Source organism: Choloepus didactylus, chromosome 3 (genome assembly GCF_015220235.1).
Source record: "Choloepus didactylus isolate mChoDid1 chromosome 3, mChoDid1.pri, whole genome shotgun sequence".
Classification (NCBI taxonomy): Eukaryota; Metazoa; Chordata; class Mammalia; order Pilosa; family Megalonychidae; genus Choloepus; species Choloepus didactylus.
The window spans coordinates 40,299,986-40,322,674 of NC_051309.1; the positions used below are offsets into that span (position 1 = coordinate 40,299,986).

A 22,689-nucleotide genomic window follows, 5' to 3' on the forward strand; every position below is an offset into this window, starting at 1 on the left:
TGAGCTGTCTTGGAAGCAGATGCTACAGCCCCAGTTGACCCTGCATGGAACAAAGATGAGCTGTCTCTGATGAGCTCTCCCCAAATTGCAGATTCCTAAGCAAAATAAATGCTTGTTGTTGTTTTAAGCCACTAAGTTCTGGGATAATTTGTTATGCAGCAATAGCAACTGGAAAACTACCTCATAAAGTCATTGTGAGGATAAGACAAATTAAAACATAAAGCACTAGAAAAGTGCCTGGGAGAAGGTAAGCAGTATAAATGTGTTTGGCCATTATTATTACAGACCTGTACTATCCAATATGGTAGCCACTAGCACATGTAGTTATTTAAATTTAAGTTAATTAAAATCAAATAAAATTAAGAATTCATTTCCTCATCTCCACTAGCACACATTTCATGTGCTCAATAGCCACATATGGCTAATTGCTATCATGCTAGATGGACAGGTCAGATAAAGAACATTTTGATCACAGCCCTGTCATAGACTATAGAGTAGCTAAGAACAATAGGTTGATTGGAAAATCCACGACTTACTTTAATACAATGAGAATGACTTTTCAATGACAGAGTAACTATCCACAAACAATACGTAAAACATTTGTCAACTTCAGTAGGTTTAGCTTTCCTTCAATTTAAACTAACAATTTTCTTAGAAACACTGAGTCCATCTTTCTCCTTTACCATCAGCTGAATCCTGTCTTGATTATGAACAAATTATTTATTTTGAGTCCAAATTAATTGCAAAGGTTATCACAATATTATTTATAAAAGTGAAAAAAACGGCAACAACCTACATGTCTGACAGTGGAATAAGAAGAAAATATCTAAATAATTTTTGTATGCCATTTGATAGAATAATACGCAACATTTAAAACCATTCATGAAGATTTTATGAAGATATGGGAAAAGTTTACAATCCAATGTTGAATTTAAAAGTTTGATTCAAAATTCCACATACAGTATGATCCAACTAGTTAAAAAAAATAAATAAAATGCATGGAGGCATAAAATATATAAAGAAAAGACTAAACTATTACGTGATTCTTCTGGGTGATACACTAATGGGATAATCTTTATTCTTATCTCTATACTTTTCTGTAATTTTCCTATTTTCTATAACTAATATGCATTACTTTAATATCAGGGAGAGAGACATTAAAAAAAATAAGTAGAGCAGAGGCTGTCAGTCAATTGGGGATCACAGATCCCATTGTAAACTTGATGGATGCTATGTTCTGCTTCCAAAATTTTGCCTCCGAGTTTTGCAAGTTAATATAAAGTTAATATAAGGCAAGTGACGTGCTGAGAATGATACCCAAGTTTCGGTTTGACCAACACAGTGGACACTGGTACCATTCATTGAGATGGGAAACATCAGATACAGAGTGAGTATGCTGGGCAAGGGGGAAGACAGTGTAAGTTCAGTTTTGAACATGTAGGGATAGAGTTAAGCAGGGGACATCCAGATGGAAATATCCATCGAGCAACTGGATCTGCTCCATGAGGAAGCTGAAGTGGAGAACCCCAGGACACAGGGGGAAGAGCTTCCAGGAGGAATGCATGGTCAGCTGGGCAGGTGCTGCAGAGCCAGCAATTAGACAGGATTGGAAAACAACCCACAGGAGGTCTCCGGTGGCCTGAGAGGGAGCAGCTTTTTAACGGAGGAGGACGGAAGCTAGATGCTGCAGGTTGACGAACAGTGACACAGAGCACGGGTTACTCTTTCCAGGAGCCCAGTTTGAGCAAAGAGGGTAAGGCTGATTCTCAGAGAGGGACTCAGAGTAAAGGGAAGAAGTTTTTGCTTGAAGTTTACATTTTCAAAGTGGATGAAACGAAAGTGTTTATATCATAAGGGAAGGAGTAACAGGGAAGCCTGAGAGGGAATAATGATGAAAAAGATGATTTCCATATAAAGGAGACATTAATCACTAGAATAGGAAAAGAGACCTTTGAGGCAAGCCGGGTGGGTGGCGCCAATGAGTTAGAGTTGTTTATACTGGGCAGAGGGAAGATGAGGGAACTTGATGCCTGATAGCCTCTATTTTCTCTTGAAATAAGAAGCAATGGCATCTGTTGAGGCAGAGGGGCCAGGGCAGATGAGGGGGTTTGAGGAGATGGTAACGCTTGGCAGAGACTATGAGGGGAACAGGTGAGGGCTGTGGAAGGAAGTGCAATGACATTCGGGGCCCAGCTGTGATGTGCACCCCAAATCTCCAATTGTGCTAACCAGCGCAGGGAGTGCCAGGGTGGGCTGGGAAGCCCAGGAGAATAAGGGACTAGCTATCAGGGTCAGAAGCACAGCCAGAGTAAGAAAGGGAAGGGTTAGGGATTGGACGGTTCCAGAAGTTACAGAAGTCTGACTCAGACTAGAGTTTGTTACACCACTATTACTACTAACAGCATCAACACCCACTAGAGTTTGTTACCCACTATTACTACTAACAACATAAACACCCACCACAATTATGGAGCGTTTATTAATGAGCCACCACTAAAGCTAAACACTGAATCCTCATAATAAAGCTATGAAATAGTTAAGGATATTACCCAAACTGAGGCACAGAAAGGTCACGCAACTTTCCAAGGTCTCACGACTGCTAAACGTCAGTGTCCGGATCCAAACCAGGCAGTCTGGATCCTGCGTGCTTGTACGCTACTTCCTCTTAACCTTCTCTCAGCCTAGTGTCTGCATATGAGAAACGACGCTTGTAAATGAACACCCAAATACATATATATGCCTGTTGAAGTTTTATTCTAATTATTTTTCTTTCAACAATATTTTATCATTTAGCTACTTTTCAGTTAAAATACTAAATGCTGGTCTACTCATATTTCACAACCTAGTACTGGGTTAAAGGCAGCTCAAATTTCACAACCATGGGCTCCAATTAGTATAAAAAGAAGTAGAATATATGTTGAAATGAAAATGCCCATCACCAGACTCGAAAACAGCTTACCAGAAGGACAACTGCAGAACTCTAGTATTTGTCCTCCACTTCTGACCTCCCTCCAAACTCCCAAATCACAGCTCACCTCACACAGGCCACAACCTGGGAGTCCCTCAGCCTTGCTGCCTCTCCAAAAACAACCCCATCACCTCATTTTGAGTATCCTCCACACATAATAAGAGCCAGGGGAACTGGGAGTTCTCAGCTTTTACTGATAAGTGTGGTTCCCTTCCACAAACATCAAACAAAGGCCAGCATTTATCAAAATCCTTTGAGTTTTTCCTGGGCCCAGCCAGGTTGAGTTAATTCACTATATTGTGAAGCCCCATTACATATGTGTGCTTTGCCAAGATCCTCTGAGGAAGTCACAAAAGATGATGTGAAATAGAAAAGCCTGAAGACAGCAAGGAATGTAGAAAAGGTATGAGGAATGGCTTGCAGGGTGGTGATGTCAACCCAGTTAAGTCAAAAGCAGTGGTTTCTAGCCCAGGTTTTGGCCTGTTTTCAAGTAATACTTGTATTTCCAACTGGCTCCAATGGTCAAAGTTGCTGAGACAGAATGGCGCGGGAAAGAGCATTCCTCAAACCCAGAAGGCATAGCTCGAGTTGCTAAAATCACGGGGAAGAGGAAGGTACCAGATTCCAGATAAGGAGGCCCTTGAAACCTCTCCTAAGCAGCTTTGTTCCAACCAAAGTCAAGCTATTCTTCCCCCTCTTAATCAGCAAAGGGGAAGAAGCTAGGGTTTCCCAGCAACTCAGTGATGGGAAAGGGACTTGGCTAGTAACAGATAACCCACACCAATCGTGGTCACACAATAGCTTTTTAAAAAGCACACAAAAACTCCCTATTTTGGGGGCCAACATTCAAATCACAGTGCCTGGGAACAGGCTATTTTTGGTCTGGATTGTTGACTAAGATGGGTCGAGTTGCATTCCTCTAAGGGGTTTTTTTCATCTAGCTTTGTCACTGGCTATCCCTGTGATACTGAACAAGTATCACTTCAACTTTCTGGGCCTCAGTTTGCTCATCTGGAAAATCATGAGCTGAAGCCGATGTCCTTCATGGTTCTCAAAACGCCACAACTCTGCAGCCTCCTTCAGTCCCATTCCCCAACCCACTTTGCATAGATCTACTGGATAAAAACACAAGCCTACCCTCTCATGTTCATAGGTCCAAATCCAAAAAGCTCTGAAAACGAATTTTTTTATAGCTCATTTCATAGCAGAAACAAATCTGACAAAATCATTTGGTAGCAAAATCTGTTCTGACAGGATGTGAGGGTATCTACAATCTCTATCCCACTTAGTTTGTTGCAACAAACACTAATGTGTTCATTTGATTAGATCTCTCAGAGAGAAATACAAACTTTAGGCCATGGGCCCCAAAGGTTTCAAAGCCCCACAACTCTAGGAGGTAGGTTCTATGACTTTAGAGTAGTTTGAGGTTAAGTCACTTGCCCAAGGTCACATGGTTAAAAACTGGAAGAAGCTTGAAGGCAAAACCAGGCAAACCCTGGCTTCTGTACCAGCAACCACGATAACCAATCAACTACTCAACCCTCATACCGCTCAATCCTCCTCTGGTAGAACTAGGATTTATTAACCAGCACAAAACAACCTCCTTTATTAAGCTATTTGTTTAAGCATAGTTTAAATCTGTTATCTAAGCAATGCAACTTCTACAAAACAAAATCATCCCCCAATTACTTCTATTTGGCTACAAAAATAACCAAAGTCAGAACCTCTGAGAACATTCTTAGTGCCAGTTATGGAGACATACCAATTACCCAGACAAGCTCAAGAAGCTTAAAATTTATGGGGAAAAATTAGCTTATATGGAAACAGGAGACTAGAAGTCAGTAAATAAATACGGGCTAAGCTTTGTAGTGAAACTTCAGGGAGCAACCAACGTCCAATGCTCTCAGATAAACATTTGCTACAGTCCCTCTCTCCTCCATGCCACAGCTGTGACCCGGTGGGAAGGGGACACCCAGGCAGGGGCTGCCTGCCCAGAGTCCACCCACCCATGCCACAGAAATCTCCCCCACTGCACACAGTCTCTCAGTTACCTTTATTTTATCAAAGTCCCTTTAATGGGACAGTGTTACAGAAGCACTCAACTCTGGGTAGCAAAGACCACTTTGGGAACAGGTGGAAACCCTGGCAACCCCCCCCAAAAAAAACATGCAGAAGGCAAGAGTGCCAAGCTATGAATCCCTGGTTTACAGATACATTTTTGTAACTCTCTCTGAGGTTTCTCCCAGTGCCTGTGTGAGATGAGCTGCCTGTAGGACAATGGAAGGGGGTGGGGAGTGGGGGGCAGTCCTGGGGGGTGACACAAATTGAGGGCTCAGGGCAGCAGAAGCACCCTGGGAACTGCAGAGGGCACTGAAAGTGGGAGAGGGAATGCCAACGACGTCAAAAATACTGCCTAAGAGCAAGAAAGTTTCTTCCTTCCCCTCCTTCCCCCTTAGCTAAATTTGGGCTCAAACCGCTTTTCTAAGAAACTAATAAAACCAAACGCAATAAAAGTGAACCTTGATTAGAGCTTGGTTCAAAGGTTTTAAAAAAATAACATTTTCAAAACAGCTATAAAGGATATTTTGAGGACAACTGAGGAAACTGGAATTAGATGGCATTAGAGACATTGTTTATTTTCTTAGGTATGATAATGGCACTGTGGCTATGTAAAATAAAATCCTTAATCCTGGGAGGTGCAGGCCGAGTATCCAGGGGTGAAATGTAACAATGCCTGCAAATTGCTATCAAATTGTTAAGCAGAAAAAGTAGATAGGAGTTAGACAAGTGATAGATCAAGTGAGCAAGCAAGTAAATATGACAAACCCTTATATCTAAATGGTTAGTACACAGGGGTCCATTTTACTATTCTTTCAACGTTTCTGTAATATAAATTCACGAAATGGAGGGAACTATAAAGGAAGGCCGACTTTATAATTAAAAAAAAAAAATGTTTTGTAGGAGCCTAATTGTCATTCTCAATGGGAAAATGTATTTCAGTTTCTAAACCAGTTACTCAAATAAGGAACATTTGGAGCACAACCCATCCTAAAGGTGGGGTTTCCCTGTATAATACCCCGAAATAGGAGTTATGAAGGGAAATAATTTGGGTGGTCATGGAAGGAAAAGAGCTTTATATTGGGCCTCACAAGATAAGCTGAATTTGGCTGGTCAAAGATAAAAAAATAAATAAGCATTCTTGAAAGGCAAGAAGTTGGGGGACAAAGCCAAATCACTACTGAACCTCACTACAACCATCCCGTTACTACTAGAACAAAGGACTGAAATGAAAGGATGGCAGGATAAAGAATAAAGATATGTATAAATATTTATAAAATGATGAAAACTGTAAGTATTTACCATATCAGGTTTCAATTCAAAATAAAGAGGAGGAAAGTGACTTCACTGAGTCAAAGGAAGTCCCTATAGCATTCTCTACTTGTCTGAGATTTACCATTTGACGTTATTTCTTAAGGCACAATGTCCCCGACTAAACAAATTCCCCAAGAAGTACAGAGACTGACAACAGCTACGATCACCACAACTGCTCAGTGGGGAGGGGATAAACTCTTGGATTCTGAGAGTGGCCAAGGACTTCAACTTCTGGGCTCTTCCTGAATCTTCCCAGAGTACAGAAAACAATGGTTTGCATTCAGGAGACAACAGAAGGCTCAGCTGACCCAGCCTCACCCCGGACTTGAGCAAGGTCAGCTGGCCAGTTATCTGCATGAGGCCAGGAGGCCACCGACCACGCCTCTAAGGCAGAGAAGGCAGAGGAGCCCCCAGCAGACCCCAACCCCCAAATGTGGGACACATCAGAGTCCTCAGAGAGGGGTGTAAGGAAGGGCAGGGCTCAGCAGGGTGCACCCCTGAGGCTGACTCCCTCTTTTATTTACTCTTCTCCCACCCTTCTCTTTCACTTCCTCTCCTCCACCCCCTTTCTTTTGTTTTTTCCAGTGTGGTCAGTTTGGGGATTTCTGAAAGTCTTTAGGTACTGATAGCACTCATCTGTCTCCTAGGAAGAGAGCCGGGGGAAGGAGTGGAGAGACTTTTACCGTAGACCCTTCTGCGCCTTTCAAATTTTAAGCTATGTCCATTCAAGAAAGAAATGGAATTCCTAAGAAGCCATTTGTTTAAGAGGACCTTAAAGCAACCGAACTTCAGAAATCTAATATTAGCTTCAGATTCTGTTCAAAAGGTGGTGTGTCATAAAGGATTTGCTACATTGAAAAATATATAACAATGTTATTCAAGTGTTCATGGTGTGCCAGGCACTGTTCTGGGTGCCATCTCATCTCCACAACATCCTGTGAGGGAGGTTCTCTCGTTACCAACCACTTTGCAGGTGAGGAAAACGAGGCCCAGGGGTTCAATAACAAGCCCGATTTGGTGGACAGGCTCCAACCCAGGCAACACAACCCCGGAGCCCACACTCCTGGCCATGCTGTTAACAGTGTTTGTAAGAGCTGAGGTGGACTCAGGTTTATCTAGTGATACGCCGACTATAAATGGGAGGGTTAAACCATCACGAATCCACAGAGCCAGGCTGGAAGCACAGGTTCTCAGACACCCACTCCAGTGCCCTTAAACTCCAAAAAAGCTGCCTCTCTCCAAATAACTCTATTACTTATGATAAATGTTGGGATCTGTATGCATATTATGTAAATGTAAAAATCATCTTCATGAAAACTTACTCAAGTCAGTGGTAGCAATGTTAATTTTAACTGCAAAAAGCAAACTACCACTCTAAAGGGTATCCCTATTTTCCCCTTTCATAACTATTATGAAAGTAAAAGAAAGGCCTTTCTCTATTGAAAAGAAGCTCATTCACACAAGTGTGTTTTCACATTGCTCACATGCCACTTACAAGCTATTCAATAGCTGCCACAAACAAAATTTGTACCAACAATGTTAGTTATATGGCCTTTAAAATTCTTTCAGAAAGAAAGAGGAGGGTAAAGGAGGAAGAAAATCGTCAATCATACACATTTGCTAGAGACACACTACACAAAAGCACTTTCACATTCATTATTTTACCTGAAGGCCCTAATCCCAAGGAGGTAGCCAAGAAGGATGATGTTACTCTCAGTCTGCAAATAAATCAGTGAGTGACCCAAAGTGACACTGCTGGGTAAAGACAGAGAGATGAGCCAGAGATGAGCCAAAGATGAGCCAGGCAGAAGAACCAAAACTCAGACCTGCCAAGCTCTTCCCCATCTATCTTCAGTGCAGCACACCACTCAGACTTGCTGTGGTCAAGCTGGAAAACACAAATGCATCTCTTGGGGGAAAGGACACAAAGGAAACACAGAACTCACAGAAAAAGGCAGATTTAGGTCAAAAACGTCTGTTTCCCAAAAGAGAGGAGAGTGTCCCAATCCCTATCACAGTTCCTGGCACACAGCAGGAGCTCCTTAAACACTGGCTCAATTTAACCTGTAAAAGTAGTTTCTCTCCCCCCAGAAGGGCTCCTGGCATTCAAGACATGTAATCAATTGAGTATCCACTTTCACCGTAACTTGATAAGCAGTTTTGTTAAGATGCTATTTGGTAGGTCAAAATGTCCAGCAGACTCACACCCCCATTTGCCAAATACTGACAGGTTTGTTTTTTTTTTTTTGTAATAAATAGACTTTCTTTTCAGAAGTAGATAACTGATACATCCCGTAGTCCTTTCCAAAAGATGTAAATACAACAGCATGCCCTACACTTGTTGAAATCAAAAGGTTTTCGTTTGCAAACATTCAAAAGAAGGCTGCAAAAAGCACATTCCTACATCTAATTTTGGGCAATGGCCCTTGACTGGGTTTTCACAGGGATCCATCTCATCCCAAACTGCCAGATCCATAAGGGGACACTAGATCGGGGCTTACATAATCTCACCAAAGTCCACTGTCATGGCCCAAGAGGGCTTTTGTAGCCAAAGGACTAAAGAAAGCACCAGGCACGTTCTGAGACATGAGCTTTTATTATAGAGCTTACCTACAGGGTGGGGAAGTCGAGTCACGTTGCCCTGAAATCAGGAGCTTCTCTGAATGGATTCAGGAGCTGTTCAGAGCACAATGTGGAAATAGTCCACATTCTGGGGGGCTGAATAAGCTGGTTATAAGCGCTCAACATTCCAATGGGTATGAGAGAATAAGGCTGGGAGTGGGGATCCTGCAAAGTAGGGAGGGGTTGATTGTAATCAAGAGGGAAGAGGGGAGGATTATAGATTATCTTGTTGATAACAGCATCTCAGGGAGTCTCAGGGAGGAGGTAGTTTTGGGTATAGATTATAGTTAGCATCTGATATTACAAGGAGAATAGGTCAAACCTCAGCTGTCCTAGGTCAAGCAAACTGCTGTGCACAGTTTTCAAGACACTCAGAGGCCAGGGGCTCCCACAGCCACTGCCCCCTTTCCTCAGACTACGGCTCCTAACAAATCTGTTCATGCATATTCCTCACAAGAGGCCAAGGAGGAATTGTGTTAGAAATTATTTAAATTACAGGAGGAAGGTTAAGCAAGAAAGTTGCAGAACAAAACCGTCAAATAGGAAGAAGAGGACAGGCCAGGTGACCTGTTTCTGGCAGAAACAGCAAGAGCACAAGAAGCCAGGGAGGTGTTCCTTTAGGAATCAGTGAATCCCTCTCAAGCTTCACAGAGAGGGAGCCTGTGCAGAGGACTGGGCCTTGGGGAACTAGATCCCTGGTTTCTGGGTACAATCTGCTCTGCCAGGGTCGGGAGTCCAGCCAAGTAATTTCCACCCATGCAGAATGCAACACAAAATAGCCACATGGGAAAACCAGGGGTGGAACTGAGCCAGCTGGAACTAAGCCAAGTGCTTCAGAGAGGAAGACTAGCCCAGCAAAAAAGACTGGCCTGGTAGCCCACCACAACAGAGAAAGAGATTGATTGATTCCCCTGTGGAGTATTAGGGCTTTACCATCTCCACATCCAGGGCTTCTGGGATGGTGAGCTTTTTTACCATCAACTGCTAAGAGCAGCTTACTTTTACTGAGGGCATACTTATGTGTCTGGCCTTTTTATTTGCATTACCTTTTTTTAATCTCACAACTCTGAAATAGCTGTTATTGGTAAAACCATCTTTGAAATGAAGACACTGATGAACAAAGTATATAAGTCAAGGTCACTCATCTGGGGAATGCTTGGGCTGGGATTTGAACCCAGATCTGTTGGTTTGCAGGCAGGGCCCAAGTTCTGAACCAAAGCTGCTCCCTAGGAAGCAAGGAGCCAAAAGCCGAAGGCAGCTTTTCTTTGCTATACTGTGTTCAACTTGCTTCTTAGGTGTGAGACCCCAGACAAATCATTTCACTTCTCCATGCTTCAGTTTCCTCACCTACAAAATGAAGATAATAACAGAATTGTTCCTGAGGATTAAATGAAATAAACTTGGTTTGGCTGAGTGTGTATTATTCAATGCTCAATAAATGTTAGCTATTATTGCTGTGATTATCATCCTCAATGATAGTAAGCGATAAGCCACTATCCCTCACAAAGCTTACAGCTCAGCTGGGGCTAAAAACAACACACAAGAAGAGACTAGCAACAAGAACCAAGCTGAGAGAGGCAGTGTTAAATGTGGGTACAAAATCCATAGCCCTGGTGGTGAGGGAGAGCTCCTGGGGGAAGATGGGGGGCCAGTCAGCTCCCGCAACACCGCAAGCCAGCATTTCCCTTCTTTCCAGGAACAGGAAGTGGATGACAACTAATCATACAACTATCAAAGTCCTAAACGGAGGATTTCCCAAATAGTCACAGGTTAAAAAAGGCAGCATTCCTGCAAGACAGGAACCTGACTTCTGAGAATATGGGAACTGGAAACAAAAGTGACTAAATGTGGAGCCCTAAAGGTTATGGCCCAGTTTGGGGCACGAACCTTCCAATATGATGTGATGTCCTCATTACTGCTGTTAGAGAAAGCAAAGGAAAGGCAGGACTAAGAGAGAAAATAAAGAGCAATTAGAAAAGGCAAACAAAGGAAAGAAGACTAACCAGAAGTAATCAGGAAAACCCTAGACAGACAGGAATCAATGTTAAAAGGGGGCTAAATGAATATGAGAGTCACTAGTATGAAGTCCAAACATGAACTCTGAAAATCAGGCACAGTCGGTTAGACACACAGAAAAATAATAGTCACGTATTGAGCACTTACTCTGTAGTCACTATTCCAAGCACTTTTTTACAGGTATTAACTCATTTAACCCTTCTAATCTGTGAGTTAGGTACCATTGTCTTCTACTCCATTTTACAGATAAGGAAACTACAGCACAGAGAGGTTAAACAATTTGCACCAGGTCACACAGCTAGGAAATAGCAAAGGTGAGATTTTAGTAAGAACCCCACACTCCTATCACTGAGTTCTACTGCTTCTGAAGTGCAAGAGTTAACACTGGAACATTATTCAGTCATATAAAGAAACAAAGTACTGATACATGCGATAATGTGGATAAACCTCAGAAACATTATGCTAAGTGAAAAAAGCCAGACAAAAAAGGTCACATATTGTATGATTCCATTTACATGAAATATTCAGAATAGGTAAAGCCATATAGACAGAACACAGATTGCTGGTTGCCAGGGGCTGGGGGAAATAGGGAACAGAGAGTAAGTCCTTAATGGGTACTAGGTTTCCTTTTAGATTGATGAAAATGTTTTGTAAATAGATAGAGGTGGTCACTGCACAACATTATGAGTGCACTAAATGCTACTGAATTGTTTTCTTTAAAATGGTTAATTTTAGGTTATGTGAATTTCATCTCAATTAAAAAAAAAAAAACAAAAAAACACAATTTTCCTGCAAGTCCTTTCATGCTATTCTGTCCAAATGTATAAACAGTAAGGCACTGGTCTGATAAGTTTTGTTTTTTCCTTTCTCACTAAACACAAAAATGTCCTTTGAGCCTTTATTTAAATAATAAGCCACTATAATTTTAAAGACATGATTCTGGGCACGAATGTCTAGTATACTGAGTTGGTTTTCCCCAGTAGGAAAGACTTGACTCATTTAAAGTCAAGGGTCTTTACTCGTTTACATGTCCAGATGCAGAACTGAAAAGGGTGGAAAACAACAGCTGTTCTGCCATATGGTTCAAGCAAACAAATCCTCTTTCTCTCCTTTAAGTCTTCCCTTATTCCCATCCCACTCCCACCCAGGAACTAAGACACACCAAGTCACTATCTGTGTACCCACTATTTCCATAATAGGTAGGGTATCTCATATATACTTACTACTTTCAAATAGGTTATTTTTCTCTCCCCAAAATCTTTTTGATCACATTATAAGACATCGAGGGACTGAGAAAGCAGACTTGCCAGAAGTGGCAGAGAGCTGGAGACATCTTTAGTTCTCACAGTCCCAGCCCTTGGCCAGAGTTTTATAAATCATCCCAGTGTTGACTGCATGTTTTATTTAAAGATACTGCCCTAAACCCTGATGGTCAACACAGTCCTCTTGACCCTAAGAGAGCAGAAAACAATGTGTACTTGACCAACAATAGGGGTGAAAAATGAAAATAAGCAACGAACATCTTCTAAAAATAAATGCTTTATGTTTAAGAAATCAGTAGCCAAGCTGATTTGTGTAGTTTCGGAGGATTTACTCTAACTGAAGGCAAAACACATATTAGCTAGCCTTTACCATTAATGAACACCTCTTGGCCTTCACATCCCTCAAGTCTACTATGTACCCTTCATGATCCTCATTTTCCATCAATCTCTAAACTTTGAAAAATTGTTTCTATCAATTTATCATATGTATTATATGAAACCTATGTCATTTTTTTATTACTTACAAATGAATATATTATTTGTTTGCTTCTCCTAACAACTAACTAACTCTCTCCCTCCCTCCCTCCCTCCCTCTCTCTCTCTCTCTCTCTCTCTCTGGATAAAGAAACAGGAACAGCAATCTCAACTGTCTTTCTGAAAGCAGTGGCACCACATCTGAAATTCAGGTCTGATTCAAAGCATCTGGGGCTCTTGCATCATCTTGCGATGCTGCATGGCCTCTTCTGGTCCCATCCTCCACCCTACTGTATCCCTGGCCCTCCATGGCCTCCACAGTAGAGGCCCATCCCTTCAGGCTCTCCACGGCCTGAACTCAAGTCTCCCGTCCTTTGCAGCCTTACCTCCGCAACCTTCACTGAGGACCCCTCTGCCCATCCACACCAACTTTTTCTATTCCTTCTGCTCAGGATGCCATCCCTGTACCTCCCTTAAGGTCCACTTAAAATGCCAAGCTATAAGCTATGAAATTTTTTCCATCCCTCTTATCAAAAGAAATTTTCCCTCCTGATTGAGCCCATATGGCACTTTGTCTGTAGTAGTTGGATTATCCAAATTCTCCATTATATCATAGAATTTATATTCATAGCTTATCTCCCCCTTCTCAATCACAAGTTTGTGGGGGGCAGAAGCCAAGTTTATTGTTCATTTTACATACCTACATAACATCTAGCAGTATCTTACACAAGGAGGGTCCTCATTTTCAAATTAATTGCACACTGTAAGGACTAAGTGTCTGTACTTGACTCTATCACATAGCTTTAAGCAATGCCTAATGCCTCCCTTTTTCTTTCCATGGTTGTTTTGTATTTTGCCTTTAACAGAGGGGGAAGACGATGGAAAGAAATGAGAAAGCAGCAAAAGTATTCACGTCATAGGAGCATATAGCACAAACTTGCAAAGAAAATGAAGGAATGCCTGCTCATTAGCCATCTGCCACCTCACCAATGCCAGGAAATTCCGGGCTGCAGTTTTTCATAATGTGGATAGTTCACATGATTGTTTTGGATACTTCCAGCTATGAAAAGCTGCTTGAACATTTGAAAATTAGTGTTCCTGTGTTATGTTGTAAGAAAAAACTCAGTGAATTTTTCAAATTTCCACCCTTTAGGGGAATCTCAGTAAAAAAAAAACGCCTTATGTTTGCACATATACATGGGAAAAACTTGGCATGTTACAGGTACTGATAGGCATTTTTTGTTTGTTTTTAATTCTACATATTATATGACATTTTATGTACAGCTTCTTTATAAATCTTCAACCACTCAGCTAAATTTATATGGCCAGATAAGAAGGCTAGTGGCATAAATGTTTAATTTATGTCTTTTCAGGAAACTGAAACAGATTTTTCCTTAATGGCTACCTCGTGCCAAAATTTTATAAAAAATCGTTTATAAACCTAATGACATGTAAGCGGAATTGCCCTTTCAAATATTTACTCTAAAGGCACATGGACCTTTCTAGAAGAATTTCTAAAATAATCAACAATTTTCCACTGAAAACAAAATTTACATTTAGCTGATAAGATCTCTTGATGTTCTCTTTAAGTAGATGGACCTAAAAGGAAAAAGTTCAAAGAAAAATTAAATTTCAAACCTCCCTTTTACCAGCACAGAGTATATGACAAGTTTCAAATAACTCACAGAGCAGCTGAGAACAGTGAACACACATCTAGCTTTGACGTCCCCTCATCTGTGACTTGAGCAAGTCTAATTTAACTTCTCTTTAGCTTGGTCATTCCTCTGTAAGTCTCAGTTTCGTCATATACAAAGCAGAGAACATTGCAATCTGCTCCTCATAGTGGTTACAAGCATTAAATTGCACTGAACAATCTTAACTGAGCACCTCTCATATGCTTAACTGCCTCAAGAAGCTCTAGACAGACAAAACAAACACAGGGAGCCAAATGAACATAATTGAGGGTTAAGTAACATGGAACAGATGCAACATGTGTTTATGGACTCGACGTGTGTATTTACAAGAGGAGGTAAAATCAGTGAGAATAGTTAGGAAGATTTCCTGGACGTGCTATCACTGATCCCAGCAAGAAGGATGGGTGGCAGACAGGATATGGTATACCAAGAAAAGAAGGAAGGGAATTCCAGGTTAGGGGGAATAAGACCTACCTACTTCTTCCACTTCTTATCTCCCCGCTCTCCAGATCACATTTGATACCTGGCCAGCATTACCTGGGAACACATCAGGAAAGCGGATTCTCTGGCCCCATGCCAAACTACTGACTCAGACCCTCTGGAGGTGAGGCCCAAGGATCTCTGCTTGATCCAGATGATGCATGCTCAAGTTTGGGAGCCACTGCTGTAGCTTATTCTCTTGCTCCAACCTCCTCTCTTCCTTGACACTGTCTCCCCTTTTCTTCACCTGGCTAACTCCTACACTTTTGCAGGTATAAGTTTAAACTTCATTTCCTCAAGGAAGTCTTGCTAACCTGTCCTGGCCTCTCCTTTCTCCAACCACATCCCACCCCCCAGCTCCAGGTTAGCATACTCTGGTGGGGGGCCGTATTTTCCTTATCAAGATATTAATAACATTTTTATCATTACTCCTTGCTTAACTGTCTTCCCTGATAACCTGCCAGCGCTATAAAATCAGGGACTGAATCTGTTTTGTTCCTACCACTTTATCTCAAGTATCTTGCATAGATTAAGGCACTGTATTAATGTGTGTTGAATGAATAAATAAAATGAAGAATTAACCCTTGAAACAAATAATTTTGAACAGTATGAATATTATAAAATCAGGAATATGTTATATGTACACTTAGCATTTGCAGTACTGATTGTACAAACACAACTGAATTTAGTTTGTTTTTGAAAAGAGCTTAATGAATGGATCTGAGTTTTCAAAACCTTTTCACTGGAAATTTTCACAAACATTTCCAAAAGAATCATCACACCATATTCACCTGACCTGATAAGGCAGTACTCTTACTTTTTATTGTCACCCTTTTTTTTCTCCATGACCCGATTTTCCCACTTCAAGCCTTTGGAGCAGTATGGCCCATGGAGGCTGACAGACAAAAAAAAAAAGAGGATGACAACAATTCTCACCAATTCAGGCGCACCAGAAAGTGGGACACATTGCAGCTAAGATTTAAAATTTGTGGCTGAATATTAAAAAGAGTAACCATTCCCTTTATTATTTAAAACTGAAAAAAAAAATACAAACAGAAAAAAAACACCTTGGGCCAGGAGTGAGAAAACCTGGATTCTATGGATTCTAGCTCTGGCTCCCCTTCCTCCTCTCCCTCCTTCCTTCCCCTCATTTAAATATCTGAGTCTTGTTCTGGGTCTTGTTCTTGGATCTGAGCCTACAGCAGTGAACAAGACACACAGCCCCTCACCCACCAAACCGAGCCGTCTGCTCCCCCACTGTGCGCTGTGGCCCTTCTCACCTCCCCACAGCCCAAGGAACCTCTCTGGGACTCAGTTTCCTCATCTGCAGAGAGAGGTGGTTAATAACAAGATATCACCAAAGTCCTTTCTGGCTCTATAACATTATATGACTAAGAACAACCCAATTATTCCCATGAATCAGTTAGCCAAAGTCATTTTCTCAGGTCCTGCTCACCCCAGACCCAAGGAGCTGAGAATTAAGACCTACGAGCATGAGGACCACGGGTAAACTTACAGCAAGGAAACTTGCCAGAGGCAGCAAAGATAGTTCGTTGTGATCAAGAGACAGTTTTAAAATGATGGAAAGAGTCCTAGACAGACTGAAAAAAAAAAACACTTCGGTCCTGGCTCTGACAACTCAGTTTCCTCATGTGCTAAATAAGCTTTGAGGAGATCAAGGTCCCTTCCAGCCCTAATACTACAGGATTCTGTTTCCTCTTTCTACGATTCTACAGCATCAAAACACTGCCCCAGGTGGACGATGAGAAGATGAATAATGATCAGGAATAATAATATTACAGTCAGACCCTGGATAATCAAGAAGCACATTGTGCTGGGGTAAATAATGCCCCCCCCCAAAATTCATGTTCACTGGGAACCTCAAAACATGACCTCATTTGGAAATAGGGTTTTGCAGATGCAATTAGTTAAGATGAGGTCATACTGGATTAGGGTGGACCCTAAATCCAATGTAACTGATGTCCTTATAAGAGGGACAGGTAGACACACAGACACAGGGAAAACAGCCACATGAAGATGGAGGCAGATCAGTTATGCTGCCACAAACCAACAATTGCCAGGACCTATCAGAAACCAGGAAGAGGCAGAAAACGAGTCTTCGTTAGAGTCTTCAGAGAGAGCATAGACTGCCGACACCTTGATTACTGACTTCTGGCCTCCAGAACTGAGAGAATAAACTTCTGTTGCTTTAAGCCACCAACTTTGTAGTCATTTATTAAGATATTCCTAGGACACTAATACACACACCATATGATCATTCCATCAAACCCTAGGGGAAAACTGTCACAATTTGTGAATAAACCTATATATCAATTGTCTAGAGATAAACCAATTGTGAGGATTAAGAAAGTTCTATCCTTATAAGGGTAATGGTTTCCTGCCTTCTTGCTTTCTCTCCTTCCCTGCCTAATTTTGGTGGCCAATGGCTCAGTCCCACAAACCCCCTGCTGCCCAAGGGAACTCTTTGCCAGGTCCAATGGCTACTATTCCACCTCCCCACTGGGGCCTCGGGCACTCACCAAAGCTGCTTCCTCAAAGCCCCCTCTGCGCATTATACAACCAGCATCAGCATCCAGGGCTCAGAGCAAGCTGTAGTTAACAGCTACCTCAGGGGACCAGAAAGGAAAATTCTGGAGCAGTCAGGAACTCTGTCCCATCTGATAGCTGTGATGAGTGAATAACTGGTTAGGGACAACCACTAGTAATAATACACCGTTTTAGCAATTTCTATGTGCCAAACACTGTGTCAAGCACTCATGTGTTTTACTTCTTGCAATCGTCACAACTCGATGAGGCAGTTCCTGTTATTTTCTCCATAATCCAGATGAGGAAGGTAGTTTTAGAGACTTTCTTCCCTCTGTACAATAGGCACTTTATTATGCAATTACAGCGAGGTGTGCAAACAAACTGGAGAGGGGGTAACAAGTAGGGCTGGCAGCAGGCACAGGGAACTGGAGACCCCAGGCTGGTGCATTCTCCCTCTTTGGAATCCTGAAACAGTGCTGATATCCAAAGACAATAAGTCAGAGAGCCACTGGGGTATTGCAAGGGAGGAACAGAAAGCCAGGGGTCCGCTGAGTTCAATATATTTGACAAAAAGATTCTCAAGCTGAGATGACAGGCAGAAGAACTCAGTTTGCCTGGGATTTCTGCCACCCTCCCCACTCCCAGTCATCCCTTAGGTGGATTCAGTTTCTTTTCTCTTACCAAGAGATCTGTGTCAATAACTGGCAGAGGAAAGGGAGGGGAGGGAGCATGGATTCAGCCCAATACTTCCATCTATCAGGTTTCCATTACAATGAGCACTGATCCACAAAGCTACCTGGCATAGGAAAAAAAAAAAAAAAACCCTCTGCTTTTTCCAAGTATCTTTATTTTATTAGATTCCACACTAAAAGACCTTAGTAGGGCTTCTTTTTGTGAAGTGTCACTTACTTGAGGAATTATTTTCCCCTTAGGGTTTTAGGCCATTTTGAGTAATTTTACTTTTGGCTCCCAACCGAAAAGAACAGATGAGTCACAGCAGAGGAAATGCAGGATGATAATCCCTTATCTGAACACCTGGAAGTCAGAGGTGCTCCAAATTCAAACTCTGTGATTCTAGAAAGGCAATGCAATGCATTTAGCATGTGTTATATAATACCTAGAAATCAAACTCATCAATACTGCTGCAGCAAAATACGTAAATATTCAAACTAAGGGAGAGAAATATAGACTATAGCATCTCACATTGCTTTCAGATCAGGTTTTGCTACCAACAGAAAACACCAAGAGCCTATTCAAAAAAGAAAAAAAAAAAAGCACACACACACACACACACACACACATGCAAAAATCTTTTGGTTTTCAAAGCTTTTCAGATTTCAGAACTGTCCATAAAGGACTGTAGACATGTACACACAGTTCAAACATTAAAAGAGATAGTCAACGTACTAGTAATCAAAGATGCACAAAATAAAATAAAATATCAATTTTTCCCTAACAAATTAACAAAGAGTTTTTTCAGAGAGAATGCCAAGAATGTAAAAAGTGAGTTGTCTGAACCACTAGAGCAAGAAGTAAACTGGGACAAACTTTTAGGTCACCAACACTGGTGTCAGCCATAGCCTTAAAAACATGACTACCGCTGACCCCAAAATTGCCCTTTTGGGAACCACTTTTTGTGAAAGTCAACCAATATCTGGACAAGGCTTTACGCACACAGGTGTTCTCTGAAACAATGTGTTTTTAAAAAGCAAATAATTAGCAACAACTGCAATCTCCTAAAATGTGGCCACAGTTGCCTAAAAAATACAGTGAATCCATATAATAGAAGAATATTATGCAGCACTTTTAAGAGTTTGTAGGGAAATGGTGAAAAGGGCAGGATATAAAATTGTATTTGCGTTATGATCCCATCCAAGTACAAAATGCTTATAGAGAAGGTCAGAATGAAATAGGCTAACATGTCAACAGTGGGGAATGCCTAGGAGTGATGGGATCAAGGGAGATTCTCTCCTCTTCTCCCAATCTTTAAATCTTCTGGGGAATTTTTCAAGAGCAGAGAGAACTGTGCTGTAGCTGAGGGAAAATGGAAAAGAAGGCTTTGCCACTTAATTCCCAGTCAGTGGCAACAAACTCATAAATCTGAGGTGCCACTCTGGGCTTTTATAACACTTACAATGAGCCTATCATTGCAAAGCCATCACCACCTCCAGGGTGAAAATTTTCTAGCACGTGTAGTATGCATTTATTAAGACTGTTCAGTTCACACTACCATGCAAATCAATCTTAGTGGGCACGATGGAGAAAAAGATACAAAGGATAAAAGATATATGCCACTTTGCCATTTGCCAAGACCTTTCAGAGATATCACCTCATTTGATCCCCACTGGCAGCCAGGAAGGCAGATAAAGACACGAGTTGGCACAACACCCATTTTACAGATGAAGAAATGGAGGCAGAGAGTGCACTTCTCATTTCACCAGGCCCCTCAACCTTTTCTGCCTACTTTCTTGTGGGTAATGCCCACAGTCTGGTAGAGAAACTAGTAAGTCCAAAGGTTGAGTAACCAGAGAACATAAGGACATAAATAAGCCAAATTGTGGAAAATCAACCCTTCTGGTGCTTGTGGTGTATAGTTTCAAATGCCACTATTAAGAGACAGAAGTTTAATGAGATTCTTCTACCAGGCAGGAACTGAAAGAGACATTGCCTCTATGCATTGTGAAATCATCTGTTCTTTTCTCTTTACAATTTCTGATAACCACAGGATTACAATTTTTATGATGTCCTTAACTGGACAGCTTAGAATCTCAGCAAGACTTCTGAGGCTGATTTATGTTCTATTTTCTCTCTAGGGAGTAGCGGAGTACAGTGGAAAGAGAATGGAATTTGGAATCAAACAGGCTCAGTTATGAATCCCAGATAAAGATATAAAGATACACACATGCATGCACGTGCACAAGCACACCTCCCTCCCAGTGGCAGTGCTTCTCTGAATGAACACTGACTGATACATTAGCTATGTAATGTTGGGCTAACTGTTAGGCCTCTCTAGGCCTCAGTTCCCTCAGTGGAAATAAATACTTCAGAGAATTATGAGCCATAACCTTAAAAATGTATATAAAGTGCCCAGCCCATACCTTGGCACATAACAGGCACTCAACATTAGTTCCCATCTCTTTCTACCCATTTCACTAAACTGAGCCTACAAACATTAGCATGGTCCTTAGATTCCAAATGGATCAAATGGCAGATGGACAGGGCATCCTCTATTCATATAGGCCTGAAGACACACTAGCAAATTTGTCCTCTGTACCCTTTCCTTTTTAGAGACTTTATTCTACTTGAGCTAACTTTCATCAAAAAGGTTACTGTATGATTAGGGAAGAGCTTTCTTCAGTCACACACCAGGCCTGAGACTTGCTCAGAGAGCCATCAAAAACACAAACCTGCTCTTGGGATGGATTTCTCTTGCTACTGGCTGATTGCATGCATCATGTGCTGAATTTTTAACAATTTTACTTCCAGATAAGCTCTTCTCTAAATTCTGGGGCAAGTGACTCCGGCACTCTAGGCATTGTTTACAACCTGGGGACCCAATTTGAACCCTGTTACACAATTACCTGTCTGAGAAATGAAATACAGGAAAATCTCCCATTCAATAGAACATGTCACTAGCTGCCATTCCCCCAAGGCGAATGGTTGAAGGTAACGTGGGTCTGCTAATAAAGACTCAGGGGACATATCCATCGCGTTCTCTTCCTAAACTGTTCTGGTTTCTATGAAAAAGTGAAGGCCAAAGTGATAAGCCAGTTTAAAACAACCAGCTGTAAGTGATCGGTATCTTCTCAGGAGCGAAGAGCACTGTTTGTGTTTTTACGGAGGAAACAGTCACCGTTGGAGGGCTTCCAGTTGCTTATTATTTGGACCTGAAGTCGAATCGCCAGTGCAGACAAGCGTAGAAGAGCTTGCTGACGTAAGAATCCAGGCGGCGGTAACCCCAATTGGCCAAGAAAGTATACATTTTGTTTTTTTTTTTTCGTTTCTTTTTTAACTACTGCTGTGAGGTAGCAATTAGGAGGGGAGACCGTGGTAAGAAATCCCGAGGGTCTGTAGTTATAAAAACAAGTGTGTGAGACAGGGCTTCCTTAAGTTACACCTCGTCTCAGGATAATTCAATTAAAAACTCCGGCTCAGAAGTTCTTCACCCGGGGCAGGGGTGCGGGGAGGGAGGCAGTACTTTAGCATCTCCGCTGGTGGCTTCCTGCCCGGACCACAGAAGGTTCCTTTTGTGGTGACAGGAACCAACCGACACAAATAAGTGCGAAAAAAGTTTACAAATGCGCCTTCCCTTTATCAGAGCTTGATTTATTCAGGATATGTGGGAAGAAATCTGGAATTCCGAACCTGTTACAGGAATCTATCAACCACTAAAATAAACGAAAACTTGCAAAGCGAGGAAATTGGAAGTCCCCAAGATTTTCAAGTATTTTTAAAGGGAAGAGGGAGGCGGGGCAGCGCACCCGGTCCCCTGTGTCACGATCTTCCGCTTACGGGGCCTTGGAGGACAAGGGCAGCAGAAAAGGGGTCCGCGGGGCTCATAAGCGCGCAGCATGGGCGGAAGCGCACCCCAGGAGGGTGAGACCAGACGGGGTCCCTACAACCCTGGACAGCCCGGAGGCTGGTGGGGGAGGGCACAGGTCCTCAGAGGAGGCGCGGAGAGGAGGGGCGGGAGCCAGCGCCGCGCCCGTCCCGGGCCCTCCGGGTGCAGCCAAATGTGTAGCGCTGGGGTCCCGCGGCTGCGCCAGGTCGCCGGTAGCCCGAGGCGCAGCGAGGCTGCCCTCCCGACCCCTCGTCTTTCCCCGCACGCCCAGGACCCGTCAGGGCACTCACCCGGGGCCACCAGCGGCGAGCTCGCGGCGCCTCCCACGAAGACAGCAGCGGCGAGGACGACGGGCCCGAGCCCTCGCGGAGCCATGGTCGCGTCCCTTCGTCCTCCTTCCCCCGGGTGGCGGGTCCCGAGCTCCGGGAGGCAGTGCAGCACTCAAGCAGGCGGGCGGATCTAGTGGCTTACTCTAGCCCCGCCCTGGCCCCGCCCACCTCGGGCCGGCCCCGCCTCTCCCCGCCGCGCCCGCGGCTCCGCCTCTCCCCGCCCCTCCTCGGTCATGTCTCGCTGCTCCCAGCTGCGTCCGCAGGTCCTGGAGAGACGTGCACCCCGCCCTGGCCTCGCCTCTCGCCACCGCGCTCTTTTCCTTTTCAAACAGGGTCAGGCTGCCTCCGCCCCAGATTAACCGGG

General features: G+C 42.8%; 1 protein-coding gene across 1 annotated transcript in view; it reads right to left on the reverse strand.

Annotated features, from left to right (window-relative positions):
* The window catches only part of RELL1 (RELT like 1), a 64,183-nt gene extending 41,733 nt beyond the window's left edge, over nt 1-22,450 (reverse strand). Inside the window, exon 1 of the mRNA XM_037829560.1 lies at nt 22,287-22,450. Coding sequence (XP_037685488.1) covers nt 22,287-22,371 — 85 coding nt within the window. The 5' untranslated portion in view covers nt 22,372-22,450. The remainder of the gene's footprint in view (nt 1-22,286) is intronic.
* Between the last annotated feature and the right edge of the window lie 239 nt (nt 22,451-22,689).